This window comes from Ranitomeya variabilis, chromosome 2 (assembly GCF_051348905.1).
Source record: "Ranitomeya variabilis isolate aRanVar5 chromosome 2, aRanVar5.hap1, whole genome shotgun sequence".
NCBI lineage: Eukaryota > Metazoa > Chordata > Amphibia > Anura > Dendrobatidae > Ranitomeya > Ranitomeya variabilis.
In genome coordinates, this window is record NC_135233.1 from 57405930 (window position 1) to 57426151 (window position 20222).

General features: G+C 42.6%; 1 protein-coding gene across 1 annotated transcript in view; it reads right to left on the bottom strand.

Moving 5' to 3' along the window:
• FSHR (follicle stimulating hormone receptor) overlaps positions 1-20222 on the bottom strand; it is a 489167-nt gene that overhangs the window by 60140 nt on the left and 408805 nt on the right. Inside the window, exon 10 of the mRNA XM_077282458.1 lies at positions 7274-7376. Coding sequence (XP_077138573.1) covers positions 7274-7376 — 103 coding nt within the window. The remainder of the gene's footprint in view (positions 1-7273; positions 7377-20222) is intronic.

Sequence of the window (20222 nt, forward strand, 5' to 3'; positions counted from 1 at the left end):
CAAGGTGTTTGGAGTATCTCAAAAACTGTTAATAATTCTATACTTTCATAAAGGAAAGTCTCTAAAATCTACAGAAAATAGCATGTATGACTGCTAATTCTTAAAGCAAAGTGGCAGTTCCTTAAAGGTCCTTCAACATTAGCATACAAAAAAGCATGAATTACACAGAAGACACTCCTTGTTTAAATAATTTGCCTCAATTTCTTAAAATTATTAAAATTGCTTGGAAAAACAAGCAACTTTGCACTTTACCTTTTCTTAAAAATCCTCTCTGTTCTCAAGAACCGAGGGACTTTTACTCTATAATTTACATTGTTATTTAGGTTACTGGCCATCTTGCAGTTCTTAGCGTGCGTTCTTTCTTAGGCAATGAGCATGTTTTGAATGACCTGGTGAGGTCATTCCTCTAAGTCTCATGTCCGGATGGATCCATAAACCCAAGGAGTTGCTCTGAACTGTCAATCTTCAGGAGCTTCTGAAAAATAAAGATGAGACTACTCCTGTAAGTAACAGAAGACAACACCTGAAAAAGGGTTCGGTATAGTCAGTGTGGTATCATGCTCATCTTCCAAGTCGTGAGTCACGGCCTCTCACAGTCTGCTGCTATTTTTGGGGGTCATATCTCTTCATGCTTCCTGAAGCACCAACAGCACAAAAGTCTTCTGCAACTTTACTACCACATGCTAACCAGACCATTTTAAGGAACCCTTTCTCGTTACTCTAGGTTGAAGCAATAAAGTCCTTTAGGTTGATCTGCTTTCATCATGCAAGCCATTGCTTTCAGAGACTACTAATTGGGTAGTAATCCAGGGATTTTCTGTGAAAAATAACAAATCTCTTTGGTCTTGCAGGACTTAATTGTGAAGAATGCACAATCTCTTAAACCCCAGTTCCTTGTTTGTCTCTTACGGTTAATGTGTTAGTCAGCCCACTTTTTGGTCTCTTTCTCAGTAAAATTCTAAAAGGGGTTAGGCTTAGCTCTTAAAATGAGGATGCCAGTTAACTCCTTTCAAACACATCATAGTCGTGTACCAATAGAAAAAGGGAGCAAGTTCACTTTCTGTGTCTTGATCAGCGAAAAAGTAGACCTTTCAGGACAAGGAGAGGGCTACTGAAACAGGCACAACGAGAACAATTAACAAAATTGTATATAAGTAAATGTATATAAGTAATTTAATAGGACATTTTTTGTACATTGGGAAAACCCATTTAAAACATAATAACACTTTAAATTCAAAACAATGAATGCCAGAATGACCATAAAAATTAGAGAATGACTAAATGTCCTTAAATTAAATTTGGGTGGATTTGCTCTAGCTGTTGACAGATTTGATTTAGTCCAAAGTAAATCAGTCTGAATCAAAAGTGCCGTGAAAAGACTCCTCATGTCCTCAAGCCACTCCAGAAGCCAGAACATAATAAATTGAAGAGAAGAAAGGGTTTAAAAGATAAAACAAAATATTATACTAACTTGCCCTAGGCCTTCACTTCACTCCTTACTGTAGTTCCGGTCATCCTTGTGAGTATTTATATATCCCGATGCTATGTCTCACACAGTCACATTCAGGGGCAATTGGACGTCATTGTCAATGAGGTGAATTACCTCCTTGTGACCTACACAAAGGACCAGGGAGCTGCTGCAGAGGTAGCGTAAGAAGTCAGTTGAGGGCTTAGACAGGGAAGTATAATTTATGTTTTTTAATTTGACTCATTCCAAACCCTCAAAAGAATCCAGAAAAACATAGACTGGATTTGTGCATATTAAATCCCTAAAATGTAGGATTTCTTAGAATCCAAATTTTTGGGAAATAAGTAAAAATTTCAATTTTCCTATCTCTAATAACAGTTAACATTAAAAAATGATAATTCAAAAGGCAAAAGAATATGTAATATACGTATATTATGTTAACATGTGATTTTGTATTTTTATGGTTTTCAGTTTTGGTGTCCTATAAAAGTCACTGACTAAATCCTTTAAAAAAGCGGGTCATGATCCTATGCATTAGGTATATTCTTGACTTAATATTTTTTGAAATTGAATGAGTCTCTCTCCTGCTAATTTGGTACCGACTTACTTAACTTGTCATCAGCACTTTCTAGACATTGGCTATTAATAATGTCACATCAAATTGCTTTTGCATATATTAATATACAATGTGTCCTTGGGATTTCAGTTCTTGTCTTTTCCATAGATTAACTTAGGTAGGGAACTTGTCCCAAAAGACAAAATGTATTGCTGATTTTCAAATTATGCAAAAAAAGATATGTATATGTATTTTTTTGGTTTGAAAAATCAAAGTTGATTTGTAACTCATATAAGTTAGAAATAAAATATAGAAATCTCATTTTTACTCAGAGCTTTCATGCTGCTTGTTTCTTTCATCTTAATATTTGCAGAATAAATTAATTACACTTCCCTAGTAATTAAATTATACTCATTGGTGCAGTGCATTTTTTTTAAATCAGTAGAAACTTTTTGTGAATAAATATTTGGCTTAGAAAAAAATGTTCTTATTATTTTATCTTTTAGTGCATTTCTTAAGGGAACCCAAGGACTGATCATTTATATGAAGACATTTTAAAGAAACTTTAAAATGATTCCCAAAGGAACAATAAGAATCAGAAAATGTTATTTGAGGTAGATTTTACTTTTAAATGCTGACAGTTTAACCCCTTACCGGCCTCTGCCGTACTATTACTGCGGAGGTCGGATCCCCTGCTTTGATGTGGGCTCTGGCGGTGTGCATCGAAGTAATTCACCCGCCGCTATTAACTAGTTAAATGCCGCTGTCAAATGCTGACAGTGGCATTTAACCGGAGCTTCCGGCCGCGCGGCCGGAAATGCTCGCATCGCCGATCCCCGTCACATGATCTGGGGTCAGCGCTGCATCGGCATAGTAACCAGAGGTCTCCTTGAGACCTCTATGGTTACTGATGCTGGCTTGCTGTGAGTGCCACCCTGTGGTCGGCACTCATAGCAAGCCTGCAATTCAGTTACATAGGAGCGATCTGATGATTGTTTCGATGTAGCATAGCCGATCGGGCTATGCCAGCTTCTAGCCTCCCATGGAGGCTAATGAAGCATGGCAAAAGTAAAAAAAAAAGTTTAAAAAAATACAAAAAATGGAGACGCTACGGGTATTGGAAAATTGCACATTTTTTTTTTTTAGCAAAGTTTGGAATTTTTTTTTACCACTTAGATAAAACGTAACCTAGACATGTTTGGTGTCTATGAACACGTAATGTCCTGGAGAATCATAATGGCAGGTCAGTTTTAGCATTTAGTTTTCGACAGCAAAAAAGCCAAACAAAAAACAAGTGTGGGATTGCACTTCTTTGCAATTTCACCGCACTTGGAATTTTTTTCCCGTTTTCTAGTACACGACATGCTAACACCAATGATGTTGTTCAAAAGTGCAACTTGTCCCGCAAAAAACAAACCCTCACATGGCCATGTTGATGGAAAGATAAAAAAGTTATGGCTCTGGGAAGGAGGGGAGCGAAAAACGAGAACACAAAAATGGAAAAGGGCAAGGTCTTGAAGGGGTTAAATAGAAAGACAAAGCTAACTTAAGAGAAAGGTGCGTAAAACATGTGTAGAAGGCTTCAAAGTCCCTAATTTAGTAACAGACGTTAAAGGGGTTGTCCAGTTCTAATCTATATGTGAATCCTCAGATCATGTGGACTGGGCAGATTCTTTTGTGCTTGCGCCAGGGTTGGTGGTCATGTGACTGCAAGTGTGTGCTATGCATACTCCTGGCCACATTACAACTAGATAGGAGCAGCCTCACTCACTGCAAGCATATTGACTGAGTCCGGAAACAGTCTAATCGGAATAGTACAGGGAGTACGTATATCACATACTTGTTGTCACTTGACTGCCGCACCAGGCAGCAGAGAATCTTTGCATTGTGAGGATTCACAAGTCTGAAGTCAAATATAGTGACTGCAGACTTGTAGTTTAGGACCGGACAACCTCTTTAGCAGAAGACTAACTTAGAAGATGAAGAAATCAAAATCCTACATTATTAGAAAAAACACAGAAAAACCTTATCAAAAAATTGATAATATGGAGACTGTGGCAATCTGACAACCATTAATAGGCTTGACACTCAATGTAACAGGTTTCAGGGATAAGAATTGATTTTAACCCTTATACCTCTATACAGAAATATAAACTTGAAGGTCCCTAAGTTGTGACTATGAAGTACTTACTTGATGGTGGAGCAAATTTGTACTAGAGTAGTTCTAATTCTGGGCCAGAACTACTCGGCTGCCAACTAGTTCCACCAGCCAGCAGCTACTGCTGAATAAAATCAGACAGAAATGTAGTCAGGAGAATACCCAGAATGACAACAAGGATGACATAATCTAAAATGAAATCTTTAGTGAAGATGAACTGATTGATTACTATAGGATTAAGTTCAAGAGGAATTTCCTGAAATTTGATTCTTGGTTCACAAAAAAAGCTTGTTCAAAAACATTTTTCACTCTACTGACACTGCTGAAACATCAGCGAGGCAGCTTATGTCATTTTGAGTTATCATGCGGGTTTCCCAAAATGCCGTGCAGCTATAATATCTAGTGGATTATCATACCTTGTATAGTGGTGGTCATCACAGATCAAAGGTTCCCAGAGGAGCACAGTTTGTACGGCAGCATCATTTTCCATCTCCAGAGTCACTGGGTAAGTCTGTCTCCTCTGTAGAATGTAAGCTCTTGTGGTCAGTGAGGTCCTCTCTCATGTATAGTGAAGGCTTTTATGATCAGCAGGGTCCTCTATCATGTAGATTGAAGGCTTTTATGATCAGTGAGGTCCTCTCTCATGTAGAGTGAAGGCTTTTATGATCAGTGAGGTCCTCTCTCATGTAGAGTGAAGGCTTTTATGATCAGCGAGGTACTCTCTCATGTAGAGTGAAGGCTTTTATGATCAGCAGGGTCCTCTCTCATGTAGATTGAAGGCTTTTATGATCAGCAGGGTCCTCTCTCTTGTAGATTGAAGGCTTTTATGATCAGTGAGGTCCTCTCTCATGTAGAGTGAAGGCTTTTATGATCAGCAGGGTCCTCTCTCATGTAGATTGAAGGCTTTTATGATTAGCAGGGTCCTCTCTCTTGTAGATTGAAGGCTTTTATGATCAGCGAGGTCCTCTCTCATGTAGAGTGAAGGCTTTGATGATCAGCGAGGTCCTCTCTCATGTAGAGTGAAGGCTTTTATGATCAGCAGGGTCCTCTCTCTCTCTCCCCTGTAGAGTATAATCTCTTCCATTCAGCAAGGTCCCTTTTCTCGTTCTCTCTCCTTGCCCCAACTTGTATTGAAATTTATGAAAATTTAGTTGCCGCTAATTCAATTTTTTGGGAAAATTTGTCGAAGTTGGATAATTCGAATTTCAAAAGATTCGATTGTCTCTCATTATTAGCAAATAGTTGGTTTACAATACAGTTAAAACATTTTACATATATGACATTTCACTTTCTATAACTGGGGCAGGGTTAGTGCTACAATTGTCATTGGCAGCAATATTTTTTATCTTATTAGCAGTTGTTTTTCTCAGTTTTCTTTTCCTCATATCAAAGTTTTCCTCACGCATCACTGGTAACACACTGTAGTTTTCTCATACGCCTATAAGTTGCATGCCTGTGTTACATTGATTTGCACATGGCTTTATTTTGATAGCACTTATACAATTGTACCTTGCACCCTTATAACAAGTGACATGCTCTATTTTCTGCTACAATGCATTTGAACATTAATGTGTTACAAACCGCTAATTATTAAGTTCCATCAGTGTCACCTAATAATTATGTCGGAATCACAATTTAATGGACAATGATGTTCTTTGTACATTTGCACATTGTGAAGATCACACATTTTCTCTATTATTTCCTTTATAGATATAATGGAAAAAAAACCCCATAAAAACATGATAACATTAGTAAATGATTTACCATGTAAACAATAGAAGTAAGAATGAGTTTTTATCGGTCTGTACTGTATATGTATAGAGTTTCATGTCTTGGGAAAGACAGACTGGTCCAAGGTCTCTAGGCGCCATCATCACCATAAGAAATGGTACGGACCATGGTACTTTTGAGATGCTAGACAATAAGTAAAGAGCTCGGTCAGCTAGGATGCTTTTTGTATCTTTAGAGGCTGGATGGCCAAGGGTATACACTTTGCATGGCGCTAATGTACTTAAAGGGGTTTCCCGGAAATAAACAATTGAAGACATTTTAATTGGTTAGGTCATCAGTATGAGATCGGTGGAGTCCAGAATCATCACTGCGTAGCCGGTACGCAGTGACTGAATGTAAGTGTTATATTGGGCACAAAACCGTAGCTTCGTACATATTAAATTAGAGATTAACTGCAGTACTCAACAGTGGTCATGGCGATCAAAAAAGCTTATTAGCCCCCCAAAAGTTTATGTATCTATTGTCCTATTCTGCTCTATGTTGCCCATGTCAAGGGGAGGCATAAGATTTTTGCTGCATTGATTTATTATGGAATTTAAAGAGAACCTTGCCAGCACGATTTTGTTATGTAAAGTAAATACATGGTTGTTATGGCGCTGTAATGCAGAATAAATTGATACCATTGGTGAAGAAATCCACTTTGCTGTTCTTCAATCACCATTTGAAGTTTTTGGCTAATAGATTTTGATGCACAGGGACGGGACTGTGCACTGGGTCCTCTCCTCCCTGTCTGTGACTTTCCTCCTCCTCCTCATGCCTCTGGTTTGTGAATGACCGGTCAATACTGAGATTTGAAACAGAGTAGACAGGTCATTCACAGACCTGAGGCAGGTGGAGGGGCCAGGGAATCACAGACAGGAGGGGAGGAGAAGACCCAGTGCATACGCCGGCTCCAGTGCACTGAAATCTAATTAGCAGAAATCTTGAAATGGTGGTTAAAGAAGAACCACAATGCAGATTTCTTCACCAAAGGTACCAGTTTATTCTGTTTATCAGCCCCATTATGGCCATGTATTTAACTTACAAAAGTTTGCTGACATAGATCTCTTTAATACGAGCTTTTTATGTTGCTAAGCAAAATGGTCAATTTTTGTCTTCTATGGACAGAAAATAAAATAATTTTTGATCCATTAAGATCAATCAAAATGGAATGATATTGTAGAGTGGACAGAGACTTGAATATTTAAACTGTAGAAAAGCATGTTCATGTTGGTCTCATCTCCCATAAGTTAAAACTGCTCTTGGTATGCATACAAATGTAATATATTCTTGTACCAGATTCTCATGCTCTGTAACTTACCTGCATTCTGCCAGCACAATAGTTACAGGAACTTCCTTTTTCACCCTTAAGGCATGCATCACCCATGCCTTTGTCCAGTGTCTTTTCCACCTCTCTGTTATTCCTGTATGTTTGATAGGCAGGAAAGCAGGAGCAGAAAGACAAAGACCATCACAACTTCCTGTAATCTGTTTCTGAGTCTATGCTGCTACAAATGGATGACACTTGACAAAAGTCATTTAACAACAAGATAGACAGAAAGGAAACGCCAAGAGACGCAAAGATGAAAATAAAATTCTTAAATAAAGTGATTTCCAGATGTTGATTTATGTACCTCTTGTCGGAGATGGATGTGATGTTCGAGATTTATCCAAGATCGCTCAAAATAAGAGATAATGTTTTAGGACTTCACAATTAAATTATATATTGAATCATTTCCAGTTTATTGTAGAATCATAAAATATAATAATAGAAATGTAACAATACGGCTTGTGCAATAATTATCAACATGAATATTCGGAAATGATTATGCTAATCTTGTTTTCTTATTCAAGCAGTAATCAAAAACTTTATAAACTGCTTTATGTGATTGTGAAGTGGACTATTATAATGTATGAGCATAATAAATGACGAACAGTGCACTAATGAATCAAGCAAAGTTTGGACTTGCTGTGTCACATTTTCTATGTGAAAACCTTTAGAAATTAAAGATTCAGAGCAAAATTCTCATTTTTTTTAGCTAATCTTATTTTTTTGCCATTTAATATGGATTAAATATATGAGAAACTCTTAAATGCGCTTATCCCTGTCATCACATGGAGATGAGCCAGGACTTTACATTGGAAAAAAAGATTAAATATACTTACTAGTGATGAGCAAGTGTACTCGTTGCTCTGTTTTCCCGAGCACGCTCGGGTAGTCTCCGAGTATTTGTAACTGCTCGGAGATTTAGTTTTCATCACCGCAGCTGAATGATTTACAGCTACTAGCCAGCTTGATTACATGTGGGGATTCCCTAGCAACCAGGCAACATGTGGGGATTCCCTAGCAACCAGGCAACCCCTACATGTACTCAGGCTGGCTAGTAGCTGTAAATCATTCAGCTGCGGTGATGAAAACTAAATCCAGATATGCTGAATACATGTGGGTAGGGTTGAGCGACTTTTATTTTTATAGGATCGGGTCGGGTTTCACGAAACCCGACTTTCTCAAAAGTCGGGTCGAGTGAAATCGGCCGATCCTATAAAAAAGTCGGGGTTGGGGTCGGCCGAAACACGAAACCCAATGCAGTGCAATGGGATACTATGGTTCCCAGGGTCTGAAGGAGAGGAAACTCTCCTTCAGGCCCTGGGATCCATATTTAAGTGTAAAATAAAGAATCAAAATAAAAAATATTGATATACTCACCCTCGGACGCGCCCTGGTACTAACCGGCAGCCTTCCTTCCTAAGAATGAGCACGTGAATGACCTGCGGTGACGTCGCGGCTTGTGATTGGTCGCGCGAGCAGTCACATGGGCGGTCATGCGACCAATCACAAGCCGCGACGTCATCGAAGGTCCTTCACGCGCTCTTTCTTAGGAAGGAAGGCTGCCAAAAAGAAGCAGGGTGCATCCGAGGGTGAGTATATTCCAATATTTTTTATTTTGATTCTTTATTTTACACTTAAATATGGATTCCGATACCGATTCCCGATATCGCAAACATATCGGAACTCGGAATCGGAATTCCGATACCAGATTCAGAAGATCGCCGACCTCATGGCCGACCCCACACAGGGGTCGGGTCGGGTTTCATGAAACCCGACTTTGCCAAATGTCGGCGACTTCTGAAAATGGCCGACCCGTTTCGCTCAACCCTACATGTGGGAATTCCCTAGCAAACAGGCATTCCTCACGTGTATTCAGCGTATCTGGAAGCCTTAAATCATGCAACTGAGGCGATGAAAACTATATCTCCGAGCAATAACAAAAACTCGGAGGTCACCCAAGTGTGCTCCGGAAAACCCGAGCAACGAGTACACTCGCTCATCACTAATTATGATGTCTGGTCTTAGGTCATGGACACAAACAGGTAAAATCGTGTCATGTCTCAAAAACAAGTCAGATGTTTGAGCAAATCTTTTCTTCAAAACTGTAAATTTAGCTGTTATGAGAGCTGCTTTTTTCTTATCACTCCTGTTAATGAATAGTCTTTTTATTTCTGTCATTTCTGCTCCTGGTACCAAGTATGACAGGCCTATCTATTGGCTACAGTTGCCTGGCGCTTTGGACCCAGGCCACTACACATCACAGGAATGAATCCAGCCTGCTTTCTGCTCCCCTTACATGGCAGATTTTTCAGATAAGTAACTGTAAGCGCATGAACCTTGCTACAAGAGTTGAAAAATAAAATATACGATCTTTTATTCCAAAGTTTCCCAATTACTCATGTGCTAATGGCTAGTGACAGAGCTTACTGATTGTAAAGTGTCACTTTGTGAAGTAAAATTTAAGAAATCAAACACAATTTATCAACTCATAATTTTTTTAAAATGTTGATAATTTTTAGCATTTTAACCCCTACATGACCTTGAGATTTTCCATTTTTCCGTGTTCGTTTTTTGCTCCCCTCCTTCCCAGAGCCATAACTTTTTTATTTTTCCGTCAATTTGGCCATGTCAGGGTTTATTTTATGCTGGACGAGTTGTACTTTTGAACGACATCATTGGTTTTACCATGTCATGTAGTAGAAAACGGGAAAAAAGTTCCAAGTGCGGTGAAATTGCAAAAAAAGTGCAGTCCCACACTTGTTTTTTGTTTGGCTTCTTTGCTAGGTTGACTAAATGCTAAAAATGACCTGCCATTATGATTCTCCAGGTCAGTACGAGTTCATAGACACCTAACATCACTAGGTTATTTTTTATCTAAGTGGTGAAAAAAAATTCCAAACTTTGCTAAACAAAAAAAAAATTGCGCCATTTTCCGATACCCGTAGCGTCTCTATTTTTCATGCTCTGTGGTCAGTTGAGGGCTTATTTTTTGCGTGTCGAGCTGGTGTTTTTAATGATACCATTTCAGTGCAGATACGTTCTTTTGATCGCCCGTTATTGTATTTTAATGCAATGTCGCGGCGACCAAAAAAACGTAATTCTGGCGTTTCAAATTTTTTTCTCGCTACACTGTTTAGCGATCAGGTTAATGTTTTTTTATTGATAGATCGGGCGATTCTGAACGCGGCGATACCAAATATGTGTAGGTTTGATTTTTTTTATTGATTTATTTTGATTGGGGCGAAAGGGGGGTGATTTAAACTTTTATATTTTTTATTTTTTTCACTTTTTTTACTTTTGCCATGCTTGATTAGCCTCCATGGGAGGCTAGAAGCTGGCACAATGCGATCGGCTCTGCTACATAGCAGTGATCATAAGATCGCTGCTGTGCAGCAGAAATGCAGGTGTGCTGTGAGCGCCGACCACAGGGTGGCGCTCACAGCTACCGGCGATCAGTAACCATAGAGGTCTCAAGGACCTCTATGGTTACAATGCAGAAACATCGCTGACCCCGATCATGTGACAGGGGTCGACGATGCGCTCATTTCCGGCCGCCCGGCCGGAAGCGCCGGTTAAATGCCGCTGTCTGCGTTCGACAGCGGCATTTAACTAGTTAATAGCGGCGGGCGAATTGCGATTTCACCCGCCGCTATTGCGGGCACATGTCAGCTGTTCAAAACAGCTGACATGTCCCGGCTTTGATGTGGGCTCACTGCTGGAGCCCGCATCAAAGCGGGGCTTCTGACCTCGGACGTACTATCCCGTCCGAGGTCAGAAAGGGGTTAATATAAAATGCAAAACAGTTTATTTTTATATTTAAAAAAGCAAAAAATATAAAACCTAGCACCCACCAGTTGGAATAAAGCTATATATACTAATAGCTGCTAGTAAACCTGTGTGTTGGCCCATCAAGAGTAATCATAATAAGACAAGAAAGTAATGTACTTTCGCACAAATACAGTAATTGCTCAATAGCAAGAATAGCTAAAATCCATGGGAGTAGATGTTAGGGTTGGCGGAACGCACCGAATATATATTTATTAGAAATGGTAGGTGCGTTCGCAACCTGGGATCCACCGTGCAGGAAAGAACTTGCTGCTAGATATGGCGGTACAAAATAGTAGTATAAACAAACTCTGTTATTTCACAGAGTCTGTTAGCAAAGAGAACCTTGTGCCCTGTTTAGCTCACAGAGGAACACAGCTACTTAGTAGAGCAGATAGTGGTCATGCAGTCAAATGCAAACACGCAGCTCCTCTCCGGTGGAGCTGGAATTCTAATGGCTATATGCCAGCCCTGAATCCACTCACATGAAACTCCTCGCCGGAGGTGCCAGCATTCTAGGGGCTTATTTCAGCCGGGTCCCTGAATGCACACACAAGAAACTCCTCGCCGGAGGTGCCAGCATTCTAGGGGCTTATTTCAGCCAGGTCCCTGACTGCATACAAAACACGACCACACTGGTGCTGAGCTCATACATAAATTGAAACTAGCGCATGGCCGTGTGGACCTACGGATGTTTTATAGTTGCAGCTCTACAGGACCTTCCTGGAGGACCAATGGGAGCTGCTACAGGGCCAGATCGTGTGACCCCCGACCTCCAATGAGAGGTCCTCCCATGGGCATGCTCAGTCTGTGCAAAGCAGGACTTAGTCTGCTTGCCGCAAACCAGTAAAGGGTACAATAGCAGAGCCTGGAAAGGCAGCAGTAACCCTTTATGCAATATCAGACTGAGCGAGACGCTAGGACCGATGTCTCCGCTGAGTAGGCTCCACTGCGACTGATGCAGAATGGGAAACCACAGCAGACATGGTTTGAGATTCCCCCTGTGCAGCAGTGGGAACTCGACTCCTAACAGTAGATCTAATATATAAAGCTGAATGTGTGTATGTGTGTATGTGTGTATGTGTGTATGTCCGGGATTGGTATCTGAACCGTCGCAGCTACAGCCACAAAATTTTGCACAGTCACACGTCTGGACCCCAAGAGCGTCATATGCTATGTTGTGAGGTGAAATTTTAACCCTGCGCTTTCCAATTCACCAAACAATTTTGCCCCTATCTACATAATGGGGAAAAAGTGAAAGGAAAAGTGTTGGAGGCGTCGCAGCTACAGGCACAAAATTTTGCATAGTCACACGTCTGGACCCCGAGAGCGTCAAAGCTATGTTGTGAGGTGAAATTTTAACCCCGCGCTTTCCAATTCACCAAACAATTTTGACCCTATCTACATAATGGGGAAAAAATGAATGGAAAAGTGTTGGAGGCAAATTAACAGCTGCCAGATGTGAACAAGGGGGACTTAAAGAATGAGAGCGATGGCGCCAAAGAGTATATACTGTACAGTTGCTAAGGTGGGGCCCCGACATGGGATAATCACCACACCACCACGGGGATATGAACACACACACAAAATGCGCCACACACTACCACGTGCTCGAACACATATACCACCCTCAGCGCACATTTCACCACACATACACCAACCTCGCCACATAAAAGTCGAAACACAAAAGTCGCCGCTCAAAACTCGCCACGCGCAAAACTCTCCACATGCAAAACTCGCCACACGTGCAAAACTCACCTCATGGAAAACTCGCCACACGCAAAACTTGCACACGCGGAAAAATTGCCACATGCACAAAAGTTGCAACACATGCAAGAGTTGCCTCACACAAAACTTGCACATACTCAAAAGGCACCACACATAAAACTCGCCACGCGCAAAACTCGCCATGCGCAAAACTTGCTGCACACAACTTGCTACACTAACCTGTCACATGCAACTCGACACACAAAAAGTTGCTACACGCATGTCGCCACACAAAACTCATCTCACAAAAGTCGCTACATGCATGTCGCCACACGCAACTCAACACACACAACTTGACACACGAAACTCGCCCTAAAACACACACAAGTCTGGTATTATCCTTCAAAAATAAAAATCTGATTAATAAGCAGACAAACTACAAGAGCAACAAATGTACCATATAGGAATCCGCCAGCTGTCAGTCACATGACCTGTCTATTATGTGTATGTGTGAGCTAATATATACTGCCAGGGGGTGGGCTTACTGTTGGCTGGGGATTTATCAGGCTGTCAATTTAGCTTACAAATACTGAGGTAAAAATACTGACCAAATAACGTGTGAACGAGGTCTAATACAGGAGGAGATGACATACAGATATATACTATATACAGGTGGAGATGACACACAGGTATATACTATTTACAGGGGAGATGACACACAGGTATATACTATATACAGGAGGAGATGACACACAGATATATACTATATACAGGAGAGATGACACACATGTATATACTATATAGAGGAGGAGATGACATACAGGTACATACTACATACAGGAGGAGATGACATACAGGTATATACTATATACAGGAGGAGATGACACACAGGTATATACTATATACAGGAGCAGATTACCTACAGGTATATAGTATATACAGGAGGAGATGACATACAGGTATATGCTATATATAGGAGGAGATGACATACAGGTATATACTATATACAGGAGATGACACACAGATATATACTATATATAGGTGAGATGACACACAGGTATATTGTTGTGAATTCTGTTGTGGGTTCTGCTCTTAGGCTCCCTCCGGTGGTTATAAGTGGTAGTGCTGCTGTTTGTCCTTCACAACAGTCATCAGCTGCTTCCACTTTGGACGGGGCTATTTAGTCTGGCTCCTTCCTTTATTGAGTGCCAGTTGTCCATTGTTTTCTAGGGATCCACATCTCTGCTTGGTTTCTCCTTCTGGATTGTCCAAATCATCAAAGATAAGTCCTGGCTCTGTTTTTGCAGTCCACATGCGGTGGACTTAATAGTTCTGTGAATTGCTATGTTTTTTCTTGTCCAGCTTTGTCTGTGTTAAGATTTACTCAGCCAAGTTGGAAGTTCTGGAGTCACAGAGTTACCCTCCATGCCTTTAGTTAGGTGTGGAGATTTTTGTATTCTCTGTGGTGGATTTTGTAGTATTTTTTATACTGACCGCACAGTACTCTTTCCTGTCTTTTCTTTCTAGGTAGCGTGGCCTCCTTTGCTAAATTCTGTTTTCAGTCTGCGTTTGTAATTTCCCTCTCCTCTCACAGTCAATATTTGTGGGGGGCTGCCTTTCCTTTGGGAATTTTCTCTGAGGCAAGATAGTATTCCTGTTTCTTCCTTTAGGTGTAATTAGTCCTCCGGCCGTGACGAGGTGTATAGGGAGTGACAGGAACATCCCACGGCTACTTCTAGTTGATGTGCTAAGTTCAGGGTCTGCAATCAGTATAGAGGCCACCTACTCCAGAGCTCGTCCATGCTGCTCCTAGGCCACCAGTTCATAACAGTATATACTATATACAGGAGGAGATTACATACAGGTATATACTATATATAGGAGGAGATGACATACAGGTATATACTATATACAGGGGAGATGACACACAGCAGGTATATACTATATACAGGGGAGATGACATACAGGTATATACTATATACAGGAGATGACATACAGGTGTATACTATATATAAGGGAGATGACAAACATGTATATACTGAGGTGAAAATGAGAGGTGTGAGGTGAAAATGAAAAGGTGTGAGTGCAAAATGAGAGGAGTGAGGGAAAATAGTGGAGTGATCGGAAAATGACAGATGTGAGGTCGAAATGACAAGTGTTAGGGGGGAATGAGAGGAGTGAGGGGGAAAATAAGAGGAGTGAGGGGGAAAATGAGAGGTGTGAGGGAGAAAATGAGAGATGTGAGGGGGAAAATGAAAGATGTGATGGGGAAAATGAGAGGCATGATGGGAAAATAAGAGAAGGGAGGTGCTATAACTAACCACAGATATTTACTATGCCCAGGCAACGCCGGGCTCGTCAGCTAGTACACACTAAAGTGAGAGCCTCAGCAAGGTACTTGGTTTATTGCACTAGCACAGAAAATACTGTAACATTTACTATCCATGGTGTAATAACTGAATTCGATGTATTAGTTTCTATGACCTTGGCTGTTTAGTTGAATGGTGTATAGAGATGAGTGAGCACTAAAATCGGTTGCTCTCTACTCCAGCCGAGTAATTCCTAATGCTCGGACGCTCTTTCTGAGTAACGAGTATAATGGGAGTCAATAGGAAACCTGAGCATTTTTCTGGCAGACCCTGCAAGGAGGTGTCGCTCCACTTTCAAGACTGACAATAAAACATTTTTATAATCAATGAGAAATTAGAGTTATCAGGAAAAAATTTTTAAGAAACATCTTTCATGTATAATAACTTGTATATGAGGCAAATTTTAAAAAACTTAAAAAATAATTTAAGTAAATAAAATACTGAAATATTTATTAAAACATTGAAACTTTCAGTGTAATTTATAAAGGAAGCAAGAAGTGCCCAAACTTTGATAGAAGAGGAACTCAGATACACCCTGTTTTAAACACAAAGGAGGGCCTCATACACATTCTGTTCAAATTGACATGTAGTATAAGACTCATAAAGGCTATGCACTAAGTGCAAAACCTGCCAAAAAGTACAGCAGGGTCATACATACACCCTTGAAGGCACCAGCTGTAGTGCCTCATTCAAATATTGTGAACAATGTGCAGTTGTGCTACTCCTACCCTCATAAAAGTCCTGTACACAGTGCAAAGCCTGCCAAAAATTACAAGCAGGGTGATCCATACACCCTTGAAGGCACCAACAGTAATGTCTCATACAAATATTGGGAAAAAGTGTAGTTGTGGTATTCCTACACTCATAGAAACTCTGCATGCAGTGCAAAATCTGACAAAAATTATAAACAGGGTCATCCATACACCCTTGAAGGCATAAACTGTAGTGCCTCATTCAAATATTAAGAATGTAATGTATAGTTGGGGTACTCTATGTTAGGGCTGGCGGAATGCACAAAATAATTATAAGGATGGTATAAGGTGCGTTTGCAGCCCGGGTTCCACCGTGCAGAGATGGAACCTGCTGCTGAGTAATGGCAGAGGGACACATGCTCACACATGGGTTAGACCTCACCCAGTCTGAATGGAAGTGAACTCTGTTGCTTCACAGAGTCACCAAATAAATGCTGCCCCTGTTAGCAGTCACAGGGTGCAGCTGAAAGACACTGGTGGGATCCCTATGAATCACCCCCACTAAACTGGTGCTTGGACTCGCTCTGACCCTCGGTGGCTTTTGAGCCCACGCCTGAGGATGCCCTGAGTCAGATGCAGAGTCCAAGCAGGAATTCCCACCCTACACTAACCGGTTGTCAGGACAGAACAAAACTAATATTTATTGCACAGAGTGCGTACAGCGCCGCACTGGTGTACGCCACTATCCAGTCCAACTAGGGTCAGGAAAGTGCACAGATTGTGCACAGTGCTGCACTGGCGGTCGCTGCTGATTTGACCCAGTAAAGTCTTGCTTCTGTGCAAAATAGCACTGTCAGGTGCTAGGTAGCTCCATTATTTGTGAACATTCAACATCACTAGGAATGGGTATGGTTAAGGAGCATTCACTAAAACAGGCATAAATCCACACACACACACGATAACAGGTTTATACTAGCGCATGGCTGTGCGGCCATGTGAACCTTTTATAGCAGAAACTCTTCGGGACCTTCCTAGTGGTCCAATAGGAGCTGCTACAGGACCTGATCATGTGACCCCTGACCTCCAATGGGAGGTCATCCCTTGGGCATGCTCAGATGAAGAAAAGCATAACTTAGTCCCAAGAGCGCCTGCTCGCTGCTGATCAGTACTGGTTACGATGGCTGAGCCTGGAAGAACAGCAGTAACCAGTTGCACAGTATCAGCTTGAGCCAGACACTGGGAATGACGTCTCTGTTGAGCAGGCTCCACTGTGGCTTGGGGAGAATGGGAGACCACAGTGGAGATGGTTCGAGATTCCCCATTTGCAGCCCCCCCCGTCCTTGGACCTCACTATGCTCGAAGGCCGCAATGAGCTGTGGAGCCCGAATGTACCCAGCAGGCTCCCAGGACCTGTCCTCAGGGCCATGACTCTTCTAATCCACCAAATAGAATCTTTTGCCACATACCACCTTACACCCCATGATGGAGTTCACCTCCTAATCGTCCGTGGATGAAACCGATGTCCCGGCAGATGACTCGGAAAACCGGGACATGTGAATGGTCATTAGGAGGGACACGTGAAAGGTGTCTGTGATGCCTAGGCGTGGAGGAAGGGCCAGACGGTAGACCATAGGGTTAACCTGTTCCAGGACCTTGAAGGGACCCAAGCAGCGAGGTGCAAACTTAGTGGATTCAATTCGGAGCCTGATATTACAGGCAGAGAGCCACACCAAGTCACCAGGAGCAGAGGTCGGAGCAGGCGCCGATGTGCGGAGGACCTCATTCTCTTCTTGGAGGTGCAGATGGCATCCTGTGTGCGGTCCAAAATGCCACGTGCCTCCACAACCCAGTCTGCCACCCTGCAGTCTGCGGAAGACAATAGCATGGGTACAGGAACCCGCAGATGCTGGCCGTAATTAATGAGGAATGTTGTCTGCCCAGTGGAGTCGGCTATGGTGTTGTTCAGCACAAACTCCGCCCACGGGAGCAAGGATGCCCAGTCATCCTGCCTGGCTGAAACAAAATGTAGCAGGTATGTGACCAGGGTCTGGTTGGCCCTCTCTACCGACCCATTTGTCTCGGGATGGTATGCTGAAGAGAGATTCAGCTCGATGCTGAGTAAGCGACAAAGCTTTCTCCAGAATCAAGACGCAAACTGAGGATCCCAGTCACTGACAATTTTGTCAGGCATACCGTGTAGGCGGAAAACGTGCTTAATAAACAATGCCACCAAGGCCCGTGCAGAAGGTAGCCGAGGAAGCGGCACCAAGTGTACCATTTTGGAAAAATGGTCGGTGACTACCCAAATAATGGTGCAGCTACGGGACTTGGGTAAGCCCACCAAGAAGTTCATCCCGACCATCTCCCAGGGCCTGTCCGCCACCGGCAGATGGCGGTAAATTAACCCAGCAGGCCGTTGTCAAGAAGACTAATTCTTGGCACAGGAGACACATGCCCAAATATAGTCTCCGACATCACGGGCTATATGCGGCCACCAGTACATCCTCATCAGAAGCTCAGATGTTCTCTTGGTCCCAAAATGTCCACCCACCCTGGACGAGTGAGCCCAAGAGAGAACCTCCGGTCACAAATTAGATGGCATAAAAGTCTTGCCTGGAGGCACAGACTCTAGCAAAACCGTAGTCACAGTTCTCAGGCTCGCTGAAGCGACAATAAGCCGAGGCTCCTCCTCCTCTGATGACACTACGGAGCGGGAGAGAGCGTCGGCATGAATGTTCTTCTCCCCGGAGAGAAAATGGAGGGTGAAATGGAACTGGGAGAAGAACAGGGACCATCTAGCCTAGTGAGAATTTAGCCGCTGGGCAGTCTGTAGATACACCAAATTTTTGTGGTCGGTGTAAACTTGGAAGGGAAAACGAGCCCCCTCAAGGAGGTGTCTCCACTCCGAGAAGGCCAACTTCATGGCTAGCAACTCCCTGTCCCCGATGGAATAATTACACTCCGCAGGTGTGAAGGTCTTGGAGAAGAAGAAGCAAAGATGCGTCCGACCTTGAGCATCCTTCTGGAAGAAGACTGCTCCAGCACCGACGGAAGAGGCATCCACCTCCATGATAAATGATTTATCAACATCGGGGTGATGTAGAATGGGAGCGCTAGCGAAGTGTGACATAACAGAGAGAAAGGCCTTGGAGACCTCCTCCGACCACAATTTGGGATTTGCTTCCTACTTGGTGAGCGCAACCAAGGGAGCTACCAAAGTTGAGAAGTGTGGAATGAACTGGCGATAGTAATTAATGAACCCAATAAAGCACTGCACAGCTTTAAGAGAATGGGGCTCTTGCCAGCCCATCACAGCCCGTAGCTTGGCAGGATCCATGGCCAATCCCCGGGCTGAGATGATATAGCCCAGGAAAGGCAAGGACTCCTGCTCAAACACGCACTTCTCCAACTTGGCATAGAAGAAGTTTGCCCATAGGAGGTCGAAGACTTTGCAAACATCTCTCTGGTAGGAGTCTGCATCTGGAGAGTAGATGAGAATATCATCCAGATAGACTACAACCAAGGTGATAAGCATATCCCGGAAGATATCATTCACAAAGTCTTGGAAAATGGCAGGAGCATTACAGAGCACGAAGGGCATCACCAGGTATTCATAGTGACCGTCCCTGGTGTTAAATGCCGTCTTCCATTCGTCCCCCTCACGGATGCGAATCAGGCTGTAAGCACCCTGTAGATCAAGCTTAGTAAATACCCTCTCTCCCCGCAATCTATTGAATAGATCAAATATCAGAGGCAGAGGGTATTTGTTCTTAACGGTGATGGCATTAAGACCCCTGTAATCTGTTCATGGATGTAGCTCTGCGTTCTTCTTCTGCACGAAGAAGAACCCTGCCCCTGCAGGTGACACTGACTTCCTAATGAATCCTCTTGCCAGATTCTTCTGGATGTATTGGGTCATCACCTTTGTCTCCGGGAGAGATAGGGAATAGACTTGAGCATGGGCAGGCTCTGCACCAGGCAAGAGGTCAATAGGACAGTCATAGGGACGGTGGGGCAGAAGGGTCTCCACAGCCCTCTTGGAGAACACATCTGCATAGGGCCAATAGTGCTTGGGGAGAGAGGAAAGATCTGCGGGTACCTCAGCAGTAGCAACCTGAACGCATTCCCTCAGACATCTACCCTCACAAGATTCACTCCATTGCAGAATTCTTCCAGAGGGCCATTTTATATGAGGAGAGTGGTAGCATAGCCATGGTATCCCTAAGAGGACCTCATCAATTCCCTCGGGAATGACTAGCAGAGAGATCATCTCCTGATGGGATGGAGACATGGATGAAGTAAATGGGATGGTCTGGTGTGCTATCTGTGAGAGCAGTGTTGACCCAT